At 44.4% G+C, this 18,910-nt stretch overlaps 1 protein-coding gene across 2 annotated transcripts; it reads right to left on the reverse strand.

Moving 5' to 3' along the window:
* Nucleotides 1-339: 339 nt before the first annotated feature.
* On the reverse strand, nt 340-9,098 carry RBM14 (RNA binding motif protein 14). Of its 2 annotated transcripts, XM_072117879.1 has the most exons (3): nt 8,466-9,056; nt 3,172-4,144; nt 340-1,425 (listed from the first exon to the last, which is right to left on the reverse strand). In XM_072117879.1, exons 1-3 carry the CDS (start codon nt 8,806-8,808, stop codon nt 1,221-1,223), a joined length of 1,521 nt encoding a protein of 506 aa, XP_071973980.1. In that variant the 5' UTR covers nt 8,809-9,056; the 3' UTR covers nt 340-1,220. The 2 variants fall into 2 exon arrangements, with proteins under 2 accessions (XP_071973980.1, XP_071973981.1); XM_072117880.1 differs by lacking the exon at nt 3,172-4,144 and having other exon boundaries at nt 1,224-1,425; nt 8,466-9,098.
* Nucleotides 9,099-18,910: the final 9,812 nt, after the last annotated feature.

Here is an 18,910-nt window from a genome sequence, read left to right on the forward strand (position 1 = left end):
ACCCCCTACACCAGTGATGGCGCCCAGGCCATCACCAGAGAGGACTCCAGGTATCTTTCTGCAGTCCCAGAGAGCCCAGGACTTGTTATGCACAGAGCTATTTTAAAGTGACAGCTCTACCTGGGACTACTGGATTTATCATTGTAGCTCCTGCTCCGGCCATGACATTTCTTTCTGTCTAGGCACCTTGCAATAAACGAAGTCATGTTGTCAACCCATTTAAATAACCACGATGTCTGTATAAAAAAATCTTAAGAAGTTGCCAAACCATAAATTAGATTTAAACAGGTGCAATGGTAATACATATATGTAAAAAAGAAAAAAAAAAAACTCAACAGATTGAAATCAAACATGGAAAGTTTAATTGTATACATGCGCACTGTAATACAGAAATGAATAAGTGACCTGTAAATGTTACATGAAAGATACAGTAAGCACTAGGTTTATAAATGAATCGCAATATAGTTTGTACATCTGAAAATGCGCAAGTATGTGGTTAAAGCAAGTCAAAGTATGGCTCCTGTCGCAGACGGCCCGTTTGGAGTCATGGTGTGAAAAGTATCTTACTTTTATAAATTCGGTAGGTTCAGCTACAATGCAAAATGATAAATAGCACATTACTGAAGTTTAAATCGGTCAAGGTGCCACACACACATTTCGTCACCGTTCAAGACTGCTGAAGAAAACAGTAGTTGGATTAAGCTGTGGAACCTTCCCTTGTTCATTCAAACCACTTATAAACTTCTCTAATGCTCCATCACTATTACCTTGTGTTCTGTATATAATATTGCAAGGGAACACTAAATCAGAGATGGCAAAGGGCAAACATCCTCCTTAGTATGCGCCATGAAAGGCAATAGCTTAGGAGATAACATACAAATGCCAAATCGCCTTGATTTTACCTCTGCAGACCATGTGAAAAGAAACACTTCAACATTTTCTAATAAAAAAAAAAAAAAAAAAAAAAAAAAAAAAAAGAAGAGCTTGATTGCCATATCTTTAAGTGAACCAGTGTTTTTGGATAGCAAAAGCTATATACACAACGGGGGAAGGAAAAATAAAAAAGGGACCAAACCTTTTGGTGCCTGTAGCAACCCTATGCATTACTTGAATTACTTGTTGAAAATGCAATAGTGACTGTATATGTTTGAGAGACACCGTTTAACAGTCGTTCTATATAAAAAACACCCAATCTATTAGCAACCACCCAAACAGTGCAGTTATAGACGACGCTGATAGCCAGACATTTGTGCTGCTCTTAGATAATCATTGTAAGCGGCATACTGAGGGTACTCAGACTGCGTTTCAGTTGTGCGCCGAAATTCCATTTGAGTCTTTGGCGGCGATCGGCGGAACGGATCCTGCTGCTTCTGTGTTAAACGGCGATAATCGGATAGGTCGGTGTAACGGCGATCAGTAGAGAGCCTACGGTCGAAACAAAAGGAGTTTTTAATGGTTTACAATAAGTAAAGTGTAAACGACACAAGTAAAAACGCAAAGATATCATTTTTACTGAACATTAAATACAGGAATGAAAACATCAGTGTGAAAAAGCCATGTTACTTCAAAGAGTGGTGTCTGCATTGACTGGCAAAGGCCCTAGCAGCAAGTACGTAGCTGTCCACCTCCAGTTTAGACCAGAGTGCAGCAGCTACGCCGACACTGCTGCACTCAGATGAACAGCCGGGATATCAGAGGACGTAATACAAATATGCCAAAATTTAAGTGCCAGTTTCTAAAAGTAACAGTACAGTGGATGAGCTAATTTCATGTATGTTTTGCTCCCTGACCTGCTTCATCACCTACTATGATCCTGCCACATAGTTACATGTATGTTCATACTTGCACATCCCCAATTGTGTCCGCGATGTTAATACCTCATCACTTCAGCAAACGGAATTTGTGGATCAGGGGAGACAAAGCATAACTTTGTCTATATAGGGGATTTGGTTTAAGAAAAACCGAGCTTCAACAACAACAACTTTGTATTATTGTATTAAACACTAAATATTGGTCCTAAAAGGTGGACATATACTTTAACACTGGTGCGACGAATAACTGTATGAAGGGTTTATTAAATAAAGGGGGAAAGTGTGTTACGTTTACTGTCTCAGCAGAAGCAAACAGTTTGAAAACATGTATATGTCCCCATTCCAAACAGATCCCAACGTGCATACACTTACGTATGTAACTCACCAGAGGGTGCCCCCAGTATTACCTAACACTACAGACTGGTTTAACTCTTTAATGAGAGATGAGATAAATCAGTCATTGTAACCAGTGATACATCTGCACTTGATTACTATACCCTAAATGAAAGATTGGGGCTAAAAGTCAGCTCTAAAAGCAGAAATAGTTAATTATCATCTACATGTTGAAGACGCAAAGCTTACTGCCTTATATATTAGGAAATGTTTGAAAATCAGTGTCTGGCAAACTTGGTCCATGTTTATTGGCCAGCCAACAAACACATGGTTTGAGTATGCCACTGGCTACAAAAAAAGGGCAAACTGTTCGGGAATGTTTGAATACTTAAAAGGGAACCAGTCTGGCTCTTGAAGCCCACCAAAGGTCCTACTTCATTAATGTAGATATTGAAATGAGTCAGCATCTCCTGTGAATTATAACATTAACCCACCCAATCTGCATTGAAACGCTGTAAATTGAGTTAGCCGGGTGTTCCTGAGCTCACCTGAGTAAGGCTGCAACACCCCCTTCCTTCTACAATGTAGAGTCCGGGGGAGGGGGTCAGGAAGAGTTGGGCCATTTAATTCACAGGAGCCGCTGACTCATTTTAATATCATCATGTAGAGCAACTCACTACGGGAAATGAGGTAGGACCTTTGCTTTATGGGCTAGATGTGCCCGACGTGTTCACTTTAAAAGAAGGGGGGACATTTTGGAAATGTAATAAGGAAGGCTTGTACTCTGACTTCTGACAAATACGAGGAAAGAGGGGGAGGGGTCTGCTGAGGCTACTGGAAAATTGTGGACTCGATTTTAATGTAAATTGCACATATGAAACTTTATCCTAAACTTTGGACCCGTCTGCTAATATGGTAAAGATTTGAGAACACATTTGTGATACACAAGACATAAATTGGTTGGTGGTTTTAGCAGAGCTTTGCTAATTTAGTCAAAGATGGGCACATACAGCTTTTAGCTACTTACCTTTTATACGCATCTGTGGTTTTCTTGAAGGCATCAGAAGAAGAGCTTCGCGGCGGTGAAAGACAAGTGCGCTCATACATGAGCGTATCACTTGCAGTGGATAGGGATGAATAACCAGGCTGAGCTCCGATGCCTGACATCTGGGATGTATCATAGGTGGAACTCGGCTGACGATATGCAGTACTCAGTGCAGTTGACGGCGCATAGGGATTAGTCGTAGAAATTGATCCATAAGGGTTGGCTGCTGCCTGAGCGTTGTAGGACGACGCCACTGAGGGAATCTGTGCAGCATATCCGGAAGTTAGAGTGGTTCCTTGTGGCCGATAAGCCGCAGATGCCTGGGCATTATACAAAGATGCTTCTACGCCGTATGCAGAGGGCTGGCTCTCATATCCAGCCTGATTTCCAGTGGTGGTGGTAGGGGCCCGGCTAGCATAGGCAGAAGGCAGCGCAGATGTCTGGCTGCTAAAAGCAGACGAAAGTGAGGGAGTTGTCTGGACCCCATATGCGGATGACAACGAACTATAGTCTGATGTTGGAGAACGATATTTTGATGCCAGTGCAGCAGCGGTCATTGTGCCCTCATAGTATGATCTTGTGGGTGACCTCCGCAGGGGACTCCTGTCTCGCGAGTAGTACACTGGGGAAGGTGGACGCACTCTGCTGTCATAGGCATCATAACGCGAAGAGTCCCCACCATATCGCTCATACTGCGATTTGAGTGCATAGGATGCATACGCTGCTTCAGTTGCTCTCCTGCGGTTATACGCCTCAGAACGGCTCTGTGGTGCGTCTCTGTATTCATGAGACCTACGTGAACGACTGCTATGAGAACTACCATTACTGCTCATAGGCCTATGAGCCTTATTGGACATCTCCACATTAATCCGTTTGCCTCTTATCTCTCTGCCATTGAGCTTGTCGATAGCTTCCCTAGCATCGCTTTCTCTTTCCATGTGAACGAACGCATAGTCTGATGAAGTAGCATACAAGAAGAGGGAAAAAAAATATATGTTATTCATCGTTCAGAATTTGTTATATACCTACACGGTAAGGTTTTCAAATGTATATCAAGTCAATAAGCTGAAAGCCATTCATAAAAATCAAATAGAGGGCACACTATACTGGTTATTCCAGAATAAGAGCTTAATGTGAACAAATCTCTAAGCATCAAATTAGCCAATATGTCAAGATTATTCAAAGGAAATCTACCATCAAGCATGATAAACCATAGACACTTACTCATTAACCCACTGTGGTAATGTTATATTTGTTATGTACAGCCTCCTTCCATCTAAAATAAACTTTTATAATTATTCTACTGAGCCTGAAGGGCTCTGGGTAGGGGAGGTCACAAGAGCCCTTCAGTGCTGTAGATTAATAGGATACAATGAACAGAACAGGTCTTCCCTACACCCGCACTTCCTGCTGCTGCTAGATTACACAGGCAGAGGGAGAAAGCAGTGGGTTGGGCGAGACAGGTTCTGTTCATTGTAACAACCTGTGAATCTCCAGCACTGTGGGTCTCAGGTAAAGCCCCACAGAGCCATTCAGGCAGATTAGCATAATTGTAAATGTTTTTAGAAGGAAGCAAGCCATGGATAACAAATATAAGAAGATTGGGGGTAAGGAGATGGGGATAAGAAGATGCCTGGGTAAGTGTACCTGGTTTATCATGCTTGATTTTTGGTGGTAGATTTTCCTCAATTTCTTCTACCTACTAAAGTGGGCAATGACTTTTCAACTAATTTAAAAAAAAAAAAGCTAATAAATCTTGTAAGAGCGAAGTGCTTCTTTGTCCACTTTGGTTTTTATCATTCTCGGACCTTCCTACCTAACCAGCATTGCGACATGATACTTCTTACGAATTCTCCCTTTATAACAACCTGCCGCATATGAATGTCTTGGCCAGCTGTTGCAGATAGAAATGGTCTGACTGTAACTATTAAGATTTGCTATGCAACAATACTACTGGGAAACTTTCTTTAGAACCATGTTATTTTTCCACCTAGAAGTTATAAAGTTAATCGCTAACTAGGTGTTACCAGTTTGGCATGTGTCCCTGTACAAGAAGTTATATGCAGGTTGTGGGCACTATATAGGATCTGTCTAGGACTTTCTTTATACAAAAATATTTAATTTTTGTTAATCGTAAAACATACAATACATATAATAACCAAAGAAATATAACGTACTCAATATGGTATATTGAAAGATAATATTCTTGTAAATGGTCTATAGCAAGGTTGGATCCAATGTTGTGGTTTATTCCCCAAGTCTTAAGTATCACAATAATTGTCTTTGGATCGTTCTTTGATGCTGATGCCATTGTGGAACGCAGAGCGGGAGTGACCAAAACAAATCCCTAGCGCACTGTCGGCGTTCTCCCAGCACAACAAGACGGAAAAATGGATACAAGAGAATGTTGTTACAGAGCAAGTTATAGCTCAGAAGAGGTCCGTTTGTAACTAGGGGTCGTATGTAAGTCGAGTGTTCTTAAGTAGACAATTATTGTAGACAACACTGGATCCATCCTTGCTATAGACCATTTACAAGAATATTATCTTTCAATATACCACATTGAGTATGTTATTTCTTTGGTTATATGTATTGTTGTATGTTTTACAATTAACAAAATGAAAACATTTTTTATATAAAGCAAGTCAGACAGATCCTATATAGTGCCCACAATCTGCATACAACTTCTTCACAGTTTTTTTTTCCTTTTGTGGTGTAAAGGTTTTTGTGGTAGTTCATAGGACTGGGAAGATACAAATTGATAAGTGCCACTATAAAGATCTTATTACTTTGACTAAAATGTGTCCCTGGACAACCTGAAACATACAGCATTGAATGAAAGCATAAAATAGGATAACATGGCTATGATGTGACCAAACTGATGATTCAATGTTTACCATCTACCCGTGCATTAAAATTGTTGGCAGCACTGTGAATTTAAAAATACCTGTATTATTCCTGTCCATGTGGTTTCAGCTAAATTACCATTTTAGCCTGCATAAAAACGTACGTATGCCCGGGGACGCAGGCTGGAGCTGAGGAGAGGAGAGGTGAGCACTCCACACTCCTCCCCTCTCCATTGGGATGCACAGCCGTGCACACAGGGAAAGATAGAACATGTTCTAACGCTTCCCCATGTACGGTGCCCGCTATGTGCCGATTGCAATCAATGGGGACGTATACATGTATAATAATGAGGCAGTGTGTGTACCAAGGTCTCGTCCTCAACAACCTGAGAACTGCCATCGCTGTCTGTATCTCAATCCTCAGATAAACAGGAGCTCTGTTTTGTGAGAAGTGAAGGGCAACACTGTGAGAAGAGGGAAGCTATGTATGCAGGTATAAGTGGTGCTCCGGTTCCTGAGGACAACACCTTGTTAGCATAAGGGTTAATCTCAGAATATCTTGGAAATGGGATAAGAAACAGATATATAATGGTAATCACAGCACATTTCTCCAAAATATCCTGCCAGCAGATTATAATCCTCGACAGAGGCAGTAGCCTTAACCCCTTTCTGACCAGGCCTTAAAGTCTCGGGGGCATTTTTAGCAAATTTTCATATTTAATGGTCTAAGGGCCATAACTTTTTTTTTTATTATTATTTTTTAGAAACACCTTAAAAAACAATGCAAATAAGTTGTTGTATGTGTATGTCAAGTTCACCTATAACTGGGGCATTTCTAAGGGGTGGGGGTTGATCAGAGATGTACTGGGTCTGATAACACCCAGCAGCTCTGACCAACCTCTGCAGCACCATCAGCTCCTGCAATCACTGCATAGTGTTACTAGTGCTATGATGTGAAGAAAGGAGAAGGTATAAACTTTCTGTATCAATTCCTCTAGAATTCCTTCTAGATCTCTGCTATTGAGAGCTTCTATGTTTACTTCCAGTGGCTAGAAATCTGTCCATGGCTTGGGATGGACACACAGATGCAGGAGTTATCACAGAGTAATCAGAGACGTGTGTTATAGCGGCTCATCCACTTGCGTGCCCATCACAAGACCAGGGACAGGTTTCTATCCACTGGGAGTAAAGATAGAAGCTATCCATAGAATGACAGCAAGCAGAGATCTAGAAAACCATCTTAATTATTTGCTGAAAGTTGACAACCCCTTTAAACAAGAGCTATTGTTTAGTTTTACACTAAAGGGAACCTGTCATCAGGAATAGGCCTAATAAATCTCTTGGTTATAAAGGGTGAGGCTAGAAATAAAATAATAATACTGTGACCCAACTGTCTGACATATTGACCAACTTGATACCCAGGGATTGTTCCAACTTCATTATAAGGGGAAGATTCATCAGAAGTGTCAAAGCCAAATTATTCTAGTTGCTCATGGCAACCAGAGCTAAGATTTTATTTCCCAAAGCCTTTTCTAAACAAAGCTAAGCCCTGATTTGTTGCCATGAGCAACTAAACTCAAGATTTCTCTCAGACACTAATAAACCTTCCCTTGTGTCACTGTGTAATCTTGTCAGTGAGTATGGAGAGATGCAGGTTACATGCTGGACCGTACACAACATGACCAGTTATATGGCTAGTACACATGGATGAGATTCCTCAAGCCTGTGACCAACATTTGTCTACACGTAGGATTGGGTGGATGATTGGCAATAAAGTGATCCTTGGTATAAATAAAATCGTATTAAACAATATAAATAACAGATGAACATAAAATGTGGCTGCATAACAGCCATCGTAACGCGCTTTGGGAAAGGTACCAATACTCGATCAAACTGGTCCCCATCGGTAACGTCTCTGGGAGAGGGGGGGCTCCTGAGGCATTATGCCCGCATGGATGGCACGACGATATTAATATTATCCATACGAGATGCCCACATGAGAACGGCGACAGTCAGACCAGGGATTACGGCACAAGTCTGAATCGGACGCCATTAAACAACGAAGGCTCGATACCGCCAGGTTACTTTCGATACAGCTTGGTAACGTTTTCCACAAGACAACGTTACATGTTCTACTAAACTGATACTATTTAGCATTTTCCATAGTATGCTACAGTTATAGGGCTGTCAGATGTACACAATATAGGATGTACACAGCAGGGCGACATGCTACAGTCATTTAACCCTTCCAGCCCAGCCCTACATTCATGAGAGGAGAAGCAGACGAGACCGCGGCGCATAATGCGACAACATGGAGGACGCCGGAGGATGCAGGGAAACCATTACACAGCCAGCCGCCATCTTATCTCCCCCGGCGGCCATCTTAGCTTTCTTACTCCACGGCCGGCCCTGCTATGGCGACATCATTACCTTTCACCACATCGCACTCTATCACCTTCCCATACACCTCGAACATGGTTCGCAGTTCGCAAGCGTCGCAGTCGGTGCCGACGTTGCCAACGAATATCTTCCAGGTGTTCTGAGGACGGGGCTTGGACAGTTCCACGACCATTCTCTTTCCGTGGAGCTCGCGGCCGTTCAGCTCATCGATGGCTTTTACAGCACGGTCCTCCCCGCGCATGTGAACGAAGGCGTACTGCTTCATGACGGCGCAGCTCACCACCGTGCCGAACTTCTCAAACAGGTCGGTCAGCTCCTGCTGCGTTGTCCGGTCGTCCACGTTACCGACGAAGATCTTCATTGTGTCCCTCATTGTAACCTACTTCTTGTAACAAATATGGAGAAATGAAAGCGATCACAGCTACCAAGCCTAGTGTACACACAAACACAAGAGCCGTGCAGCGAAATCTCCAGAGTACAGTATCGCGATACTAATGCCACACTTCCGGTTTCATACAGCTGCGTCATGAGATGGCTGACTACACCCACAAAGTCTACGTGTAACAGTGTGTAGAATAGCCTTGCAGTTATGGGGCGGGGCTTCCTCGGTTACATAGATACCGGATGCGCTACAGGAAGGGAGGGCGAAGGGCTAGACGGAAGCATCTACAAAGGAATTGCTCCTAGTGGTTCTGCTACATGGGGGAATGGGGCGGAGTCTCTGGGAGAAGGGGGCGTGGAGTTTGCGCTGTAACGTCATGTTGCAGGAAGCAGATAAGAGGTAGCGATGGGAATTCCGACTCTTCTGGGTGAGCTGGCTCATTAGGCTCCGCTCACTAAGAAGAGAGGGCTCTTCTGGCTCCTTATTACATGGATAATAGGGAGCCGCAGGCCTGTCAATAAGTGGAAATGCTAAAAGGGCATTGTCAGAAAGTTTTTGATATAAAAATATATGTCTATAAGGAGTAACTGGTCATTACAAGTGGTGCTTCATTTTTTGGACTTATTTATTTTCTTCATAACATTCCTTTTTTACTCTTTATTTATGCAAATATGGCAAGAGCCATATCCATCAATTTAAAAACCGTACCCAAAAAGATATATATTAAAAACACAACGGGGCACATTTACTTACCCATCCCGTTGACGCGCCGATCCAGAATGTACCACAAGGATGCGGAGCTGCCGCGATTCACTAAGATTGTGCGCCCGATATCCTGCATGTGTCGCTTCCCCGCTCAGGTCCACTTGAGTTCACCTTCTTCTTTCCGGTGTATGTGACTGCTGATCTTGCAACACAATTTGATTTTTAAATTCCGCGGTTTGTCTGAATCAGTTCGGTTGTCCGGCGGCCACACCCCCGATTTGTGTCGCATGAAAGCCGGCGCGGATGTGCCACAATCCGATCGCGTGTGTCGAAAACCCGGGGCAATTCAGCGCAAAATGGAAAAATTCTGGAAATCCGACAGAAATTCGTCCGACGGACCCTTAGTAAATGTGCCCCAAAGTGCCCGATTTTAAATGGTTATGCGTTTCGGGAATCTGCTCTTCATCAGACCTCTTCATAAGATCCTAGGTCAATGATGGCAAACCTTCTAGAGACAGAGTTGCCCGACAAGGGCAGCACGATAGCTTAGTGGTTAGCATTACAGCCTTGCAGCGCTGGGGTCCTGGGTTCACGTCCCAGGGTCAACATCAGCAAAGAGTTTGTATGTGTTTGCGTGGGTTTCCTCCAGTTTTCTCCCACACTCCACAACATACTGGTAGGTTGATTAGATTGTGAGCCCCATTGGGGACAGGGACCGATTTGGCAAGCTCTGTGCAGCGCTGAGTAATCTGTGTGCGCTATATTAATAAAGGAATTATTATTATTGTTACTAAGCCAGTTTTCTATGAATGCTCTTGCTTTCTAATAGTCCCACCCAAGGGTCAGGGAGATAACTAAGCTCTCTATGAAGATTCGCCTCCGCAGGCCACCTTTAGGCCTCTTTCACATCTCCATTAGGTCTTCATTTATTTGCATCAGTTACTGTAAAACAGAATAGGTATGGTCAAACACACAGAACAGATACAAGTCTTTCCATTATACCTTGCCTGTGAAGTCACATAAAAGACATGTAACTGTGATCACAATAACTGATCTAAATAAAGACCTAATTTGAACTAGGCCTATTTAACTTAGTTATCCCCTATCCACGAGGAGGGGGGGGGGGTTGTTTTTGATCATGGGAGACCCCCACGGATCATGAGAATGGGGGTATGTTGTAACTCGGATAAATAGAGCAACCAGTCATTAATGCACTGGCTGTTCTATTCGTCTCCATGGCACTGATGGACAGGGCCAGGGCCAGTTTAATGGTCCCAGCGGTGTCGATCAACTTATTTAGGATGGAACCATCCCGGGACGGCAGACAATGCAGGGCCCCCTTCCACAGCAATATATTGAAAAGATACCTCATACTTACAGGTGGTCCCCTACTTAAGGACAACCGACTTACAGACGACCCCTAGTTAAAGAGAGACCCCTCTGCCCAGTGTGACCTCTGGTGAAGCTGTCTGGATGCTTTACTTTAGTCCCAGACTGCAATGATCAGCTCCTTATGTCTATGCTGTGTAAGGGACTTCAGATACACTGCTCACTACAGGAGAAAGAGCAGAAAAAAGGCACAGGGAAACAGTTTTCTTCCTGTCACCACAACTTACATACCCAAACTAACTGCTTTGTTATGTTGGTCTATGTCCTGCCTTTGCTTTTTTTTTTGTCCGGGTGTTCCTTCTATGCCAAATCTGCGATATAAAAAGATGCAAATTAGGCTGAAGTGCTTTTGCGGGTGTTAGTAGGGCGCCTTAGGGCTCTGGTTGCACATCTTGCTAGAGATTGTTGTGAAGTAGCTAAAGAGTGAAGTTACGCGAGGGCATTGGGAGTAGGAAATGTAGAAGGCATTGTTAGTACTGTGGAGCTGAAGCCTTGATGCGCCCTGATAAGCACCCCAAAAAATTTGGCTTCAAGTGCATATTTCTAAAGTAAAATTATGCCATGGAAGGAGTAGCTGGAAAATATAAACAGAAGTGGTAAGTTTGGACATAGCCCTGCATATCCTAGCAGTATTTTGGATAGGTTAATCATGGCAATCGATTCCCTTCAGTGAAGTTTACTATTGTAACAGGCAAGATTATTCCCCTAGCCCAGACTATACCCGGGCTTAAAGTGGCCTAGCTCAGAGTATATTCCACCAGGTCAAAGCATACCCCCTCCCATCAGTAGCATTGCGATATACATAATGTTACTTAATTTTTCTACATTTTATTGGGGATTCAGCTCTGGTAAGTTAAATGAGAAACACATAACCATCACTATAAGGCTTCATTTCCATGTTGAGGTTTTCTGATGTTGTGTGAAGACCAGTGGATGAGAACATATAATGGAGAAGCTGCTCCTCTTAGTTTTTTTTCTCCATCCTTGGTTTGGACATTAGAAAAAGCCTTTCTTTCAAAAACCCATTCACATTGGAATATGTAGACATTTCTACAATTACATTTTATTACAAAAAATGTGAAGATAATTTCTCATAAATGTCATAATTTTCTCCCTTAGGCCGCTGTGACACGTGCTGCTAGCTTACGTTCATAATGCAACGCTAGGGCATGGGGGCGAGGGGCCCTTTCCCCGATCCAGGGGATGGTGACTGATTGCATGGAAAAAGATATGTGATCGGGCCGAGGCCAGCCCCCTGTCAGCTGTATACCACAGCTGACACCACGCTTAAAACACCTGCAATCAGAGCCGGCTTCAGATGAGAGTGTTAACCCCTTTCCAGGGGATCCGAGGCTTAGTCTTCCCTGGACCGCCCCGCCCACTCCATAGGCCGGTGGTGATTGTCAAGCTTCATATTGAGCAGTCATCACCTCCTAGCCCCACCACCTCATGAATACCCTGGACTGCTTTGAGCGTGGTCCGGCATTTCTATTGTACTTTGCAGCATTGTCTGAGGATTCCGATTAAGCTAGCATTTTATCACTGCTAAAAATGGGCTAGCGCTAGTAGCCGCTTACTTTAGTAAATAGCTCAAAGTGACAGGTCCTCTTTAAATTCTCACGTCATGCAAATGAAAATTGTTATGTTGTGTAAAGCTTTTCCAGAGATATCTTCATTTAAAGTGCATAGGAGAAAGTAAAAAACTGACCTGGACGCCAGGCAACCGATGACCATCGGTCACAAAAGGGTTAAAAAAAAGGTGCCCCAAAATAAGACCATTAAAACCAACAACTCTTCTCACAAAAAAATAGCCCTTAACCAGATTTGTCAGCAAAAAAAAAAAAAAAGTCATGCATTTGAAAAGATGGTGATGCTAAAATAAACCAGATTTTCACCATACTAGTTTTTATTGATAACTTTCATTTTCTCCACCAACAAAGAGTTAATAAAATCTTACCAATAAGCTATAGATGCCCCAAAATTATGTATCAGAAAAGTGCACCTCATGTGGCAAAAAAAAAAATGCCCTTATGTATCCAAAGAAAACAAATTGCTCTGGATGGCTCCTCCTTCCATTCTATGTCCAGCCGTGCGGCCATACAGCAGTTTACCACCACATACAGGATATCGGCAAACTTGGGAGCAGTTAGGTATTAAACTTTCTGGAGCCTTTTAAAAGTTTAATTTTCCACCCAAAATAATTGTATTGTCCAAAAATATTAAAATTTGTACACCGCAACCATTTTGTTTTAAAACACATAAAGGATTAACATACTTCTTAAAAGTGCTTTTTCACACTTTGAGGGGTGTGCCATCGGACTATCCGACGGATTCAGACTGAGCGCAATATTTAGCTTTCAAATTGTGTCGCAATACAATGTAGGATATCGGTCACATAATCTTAGCGAATCGCGGCACAGTGCTTTATCGTCGGGCAACGCACTTTCGGTGAACTCCTCCAGACAGGCAAGTAAATGTGTCCCAGTGTGCTCACTGAACTGTGGCCATGCATAATGCTAGTCAATGGCAGCTGTGAGCAGTTTGTGTGACAGATTCACTGCCGCCCAAAGGCAGTGTGCAGGAGTTGAGAAAAGGAGAATTATTCTCACCGTTAATTTGGTTTCCATTAGTCCACCATGACGGCCCCAACTGGAGGATGACCCTTGACCTCTGTAGGGACAGGAAGCAGAGAGGTTAAATTCCCCTCCCCCACATCCACACTTCAGTGGCTATCAAATAACTTCACCGGCTGTGGATGCAACCCATTTATTGTATGTTATAGTCACACACAGATACAACAGGTTAAATAATAACAATACTAAGACTACTCTGTCTTAAGAAAAAGTCGGAAGGGAAAATATATGGGCCGTCATGGTGGACTAATGAAAACCGAATTAATGGTGAGAATAATTCTCCTTTTCCATGGCGTCCCCCATGACGGCCCCAACTGGAGATATACCAGATTACCAGTACTTCTAGGGGGGGGGGGGGGGACTGCCTGCAAGACCTTCCTACCGAAGGCCTGGTCCCTGGCGCTTTGGACATCTAATCTGTAGTGTCTAGCGAATGGTAACTGGCTAGACCAGGTAGCTGCTTTACAGATATCTACTAGAGAAGCCCCACATTTTTCAGCCCATGAGGCTGCCACCCCACTGGTTGAGTGGGCCCTCACAGTCCCTGGAATGTCCATATTTTCGGCATCATATGCCTCTTTGATGGTAGTTCGGATCCAACGGGCAATAGACGCCTCGGAAGCTTTTTTCCCCTTGTTCTTCCCCGTGTACTGCAGGAGGATGTTGTCGTCCTTTCTCCAAGGTCTAGAGATGTCCAGGTAGTGGAGAAGACATCTCCTCACATCCAGAGTATGCCATGCTGACTCCTCACTACTCCTTGGGTTCTGGCAAAAAGAAGGTAACACAATTTCTTGATTGCGGTGAAAACTGGAAGACATCTTGGGTGCGAAAGTCTTATCTAGAGTTAGAATTACTCTATCTTCCAGAACTCTAAGATAGGGCTCTCTGAGGGAGAGAGCCTGAATCTCTCCTAGCCGTCTAGCTGAGGTTAAGGAAGGTCAGCTTAAGGGTTAGGCTTCTAAGGTCAGTATTCTCTAAAGGCTCAAATGGAGGCCCCATCAGGTGATTCAACACCAGAGACAGATCCCAGTTTGGGATGTTTTGTTTTAAAACCTGGAAGTAGCTTTCACGAACCTCTGGATCCACTTGTGCTCCACCAGGGAGGTATCAAAGAGAGCACTAAGGGCCGACACCTGAACTTGTCTTCAGCCCTTTATCAAATCCTGCTTGCAGGAAATCCAGTATCTGCGATATGTTAGGGGACAACTGGTTAGGAGGAACTGAGCCACAAAAGGACACGAATTTCATCCATATTCTGGAGTAAATTCTGTGGGTGACCACCTTATGACTGGCTTTCATCGTGGAGATTACCTTGTCGGATAGCCCTTGGGCTGTTAGTATCTTCCTTTCAGGATCCGTGCAGCGAGCTGGAGAGCCTGCGGATTGGGATGAAGGACTGGACCCTGGAACAGGAGATCGGGACGAGGCGGTAGTAGGAATGGATCTGCCAGTGCCATCTTCTTTAGCCAAGGAAACCAGTTCCTTTTTGGCCACCAAGGAACGACGAGGATAACTTCCGCCCGGTCTTCCCTGATTTTTTGTATGACTCGGGGACACGAGAGTTATTGGAGGAAAGGCATACAGTAACAATTCCTGACAGTTTGAGGAACGGGATTTTACTGAATCTGGCCACAGTCCTTGAACAGGATGATCTGCAACAAATCGCTCCCCATCCCGACTGACTTGGGTCCGTCTGTATAACTGTAACTGGCCAAGGATGCCAGGGTACTCCTTTCCTCAGATTTGCCGGATCTGTCCACCAGTCCATGGATCGTGAGACTGAAAGGGGAATTTCCACCTTCTGGTTTAGGTGACGAGGATCTTTGTCCCAGGAAGACAGCACCCAGTTTTGTAGTGTCCTTGTGTGGCTTTGACTCCATTGCACGCACTGGATGCATGCAGTCATGAGTCCAAGGATTCTCATCGCTTCTCTTATGGAGCAGCACTTCTTTTTCTGGAATGTCTTTACCTGGAGAATTAGTTTTTCTCTTTTACGGCAGGAGAAAGGACATTTGTTGCATGGATTCTATTAGTACTCCTAGGAATACTACGTTCATGCTCGGGTCTAGGTTGGATTTTTCTGTGTTGATAATCCAGCCTAGCTATCGAAGAGTCTTCATGGTGACATCTCTGAAGAATCAGCTCTCGTCTTGAGGCACTTACTACCAGAAGGTCGTCCAGGTATGGAATGATGGATATTCCTTCTTTTCTCAGGAACGCTACTACCTCGACCATTATCTTCGAAGATTATCTTCTTGGTGCAGAGGATATTCCGAAGGGAAGGGCTTTGTACTGAAAGTGAACTTCCTCGCCTTCTGGTGACAGAACTGCAAACCTGAGAAACTTCTGCGAGTTGGGGTATATTGGGATGTGGTAGCAGGCGTCCCTCAGGTCTATCGTGCACATGAACGCTTGGTGTTGGATTAGAGCTGAAGCGGAAGAGACGGTCTCTATCTTGAACCTTCTGTAGCGGACATACTTGTTTAAGCCTTTCAGGTTGCAGATCATTCTGGACTTCCTGTTCGGCTTTTTTATGAGGAACAATGGAGAATAATGTCCTCTTCTTTGATGTTCCAGAGGTATGGGGATAACCACATCCAGCTCTATTAATTTCTGCACTTCTGTCCAGATTTGGAGCAACAGATCCCGAGAAGGTTGCCTGGTTAGGACGTAATTTGTGGGAGGAAGAGCGGTCAATTCTATCTTGTAGCCGTCCTGCAGGATAGATGGGATCCAGGGGTTTGACGTTATTTGGCTCCATTGCTGATGAAATTTCAACAGTCTTCCTCCCACCTTGGCGTCATTGCTTCCTGAAACTCGGGGCGGAGTTACTAGCACTAAGGAGAAACCCCCTGCCTCTTCCACCTTTGGGGTAGCTCCACCTTCCTTGCTTACCCTTACCCCTAAACGACTGTCTCCTGTCTTTGGGGTCACGAAAGGAAGGTTTCCTCAGATTGGTCCTGGATTCTGGGAAGCCCTTCTTCTTATCCGCCGCCTTTTCCAGGATGGTGTCCAATTCAGGTCCAAACACATACTCTTCCCCGAATGGGATGCCGTACAACTTAGACTTAGACCTGAAGTCTCCACTCCACTGACGCAACCAGAGGGATCTTCTCACTGAGTTGGATAGAGCTCCTTCCTTGGCACTAATCCTCACCCCTTCCGCTGAGGCGTCCGCGATGAAAGCTGTGGCTGCCCTCAGGGTTGACAAGGTATTAAGCAATAGATCCCTTGGAGTTCCATCCCTTACATGCTTCTCCAACTCCATTACCCAGTGGAACAGGGTGCGAGCTACAGACGTGTAGCGATGTTGGACTTTAGGTTCAGCATGGAACACTCCCAGCTCTTTTTCAACAGGCTATCTGCCTTTCTATCCAGTGGGTCCTTCAACTGGGTAGCGCCCTCAAAAGGCAAGTCGGTCTTCTTGGTCATCTTGGTTACCTGAATGTCCATCTTAGGAGCTGAGTTCCATAGCCTGGCTTCCTCTTCATCAAATGAAAGGCGGTTCCTAAATTCTTTGGATAAAGAAATGTTATTTTCCGGATCCCTCCATTCCTCCAGAATCAGATCTTTGAGTGTGTGGTTAACTGGGAATACGCGCCTCTTCTTAACTTTCAGGATGAACTCTTCGGTCTGCTTAATGGACTGTGTCTCTTCTACCTCCTCTATTTTCAAGGTATCTCTTACAGCCTTTAAGAGGGGCTCTAGGTCTTCAGAGGCCAGTAAATATCTTGACTCCATCTTATTTGCAGAGGTGCAGGGAGATGTATCAAACGCCAAAGAATCCCTGACCGTAGCTCCTTCAGAGTCTGAAGCGGGGTCTGAAAATGAATCCACTATCCTCTGTCGCTTTTGAGGTGGCTCCTTGGGGGTAAAGGCAGCCAAGGATGACGAAACAGATGATCGGACTTCCTTCTGGATAAAACTGCGCATCTCATCCATGAATGAGGTCTTTTCCTCACAAAGCAAATTATCCAGGCATTTTTTGCACACAGGTTTCTTGTATGCACTCGGCAGTTTTTCAAAACACATGTTGCATTTTTTATGAGCCGTTTTCTTTCTTTCAGAGGAGGATTGCTCCTTAGCACGGCCTTTTTCCTTTTCCTTGGGATCCAATCGAGGAGAGGAGAGCCCAAATAAGGAAGTGCTATTAATGGGACATGCGGGTGACCCACCACCCTATCCCTTTAACCACTACTCACAGGAGGTGGGGATATGAGGTCCAAACCTGAGGCCTCCAAATTGCAGGGTTCCATGCTCCTAGAGGGACTACAGTAACCAGCCAGCCTAGAATGTAACAATAACAATTGAAGGCCTGGAGATCAGCACTGCAATGGTTAAAGGGTAGGATTTTACCTGGTACGGGTAAGCCAGAAGAGATGCACCAGGGTCTATAAAGTAAATTTGGCCCATGTCAGAATACACAAACATAGAAATACAGGTGTGTGTAGCTCAAAAGGATGCAAGGAAAAAACCGACCTGAATAATCGCCAGAAAAACCTTAAGCTCGCAAGCAGCAGGTTAGAGGTACGCTCCGGTATGAAGATTAGACCTCAAATCAATGTGATTACCACGCTAGAGCTATTTAAACTTACCGCCCCGCGATCCTGCTTCCGGGTGCTTGGGAGGGCGAAGACCGCGCGTTCCGGGTGTCCTAGGCTCCAGGAGCTGCGGGCAGAGCCAGAGAAGACGCAGTTCCTGATAGCCAGAGGAAAGGGCCGCGACCCGATCGAGGCCCGGAACTGAGTTGGGTAAGGGATAGGTCCCGCGACATGGTGCTCCCACCTCACTGTCCCAACTAATGGGAAGCGAGGAGAGAATTTTCCTCTCTACTCCCTGCCCTGTGTAGGGACAGGAAGCCACTGGAGGGTGGATGCGGGGGACGGGCATTTAATCTCTCTGCTTCCTGTCCCTACAGAGGTCAAGGGTCATCCTCCAGTTGGGGGACGCCATGGAAAAACCAGTGAAGTGATAACATTATGTCCTGGAGGGATTTATTGTGGGCTAGGCTATTTTACACCATCCTAGCATACAGTTTATATGTGGCCTGGGATAGAGCATAGCCCGGTAAGTACCCCAGTGTACTCAGGGTTTAAGTGGCCTAAGTTAGTTATACCCCATAGTTTAAATTAGCATAGGCCAATTCACACCCGCATCAATGTTTAGGGTCCTACTATTAAACAAACTTGTGTCTGACATGTCCCTCTTGCCAGCAAGCAATATCCCAGTATACTAAGAGGCTCCAGCTTGACTTAATTGCATGCCAGATCTTGCCTGGCATAGAACTCGACTACAAATTGTGCGTGGCTCCTAGTGCAGGTTATAGAAAAAGTGCCACCACAGCCCACTCCCCACTTAGTGTAGGT

Source organism: Engystomops pustulosus, chromosome 7, assembly GCF_040894005.1.
Source record: "Engystomops pustulosus chromosome 7, aEngPut4.maternal, whole genome shotgun sequence".
Lineage (NCBI taxonomy): Eukaryota > Metazoa > Chordata > Amphibia > Anura > Leptodactylidae > Engystomops > Engystomops pustulosus.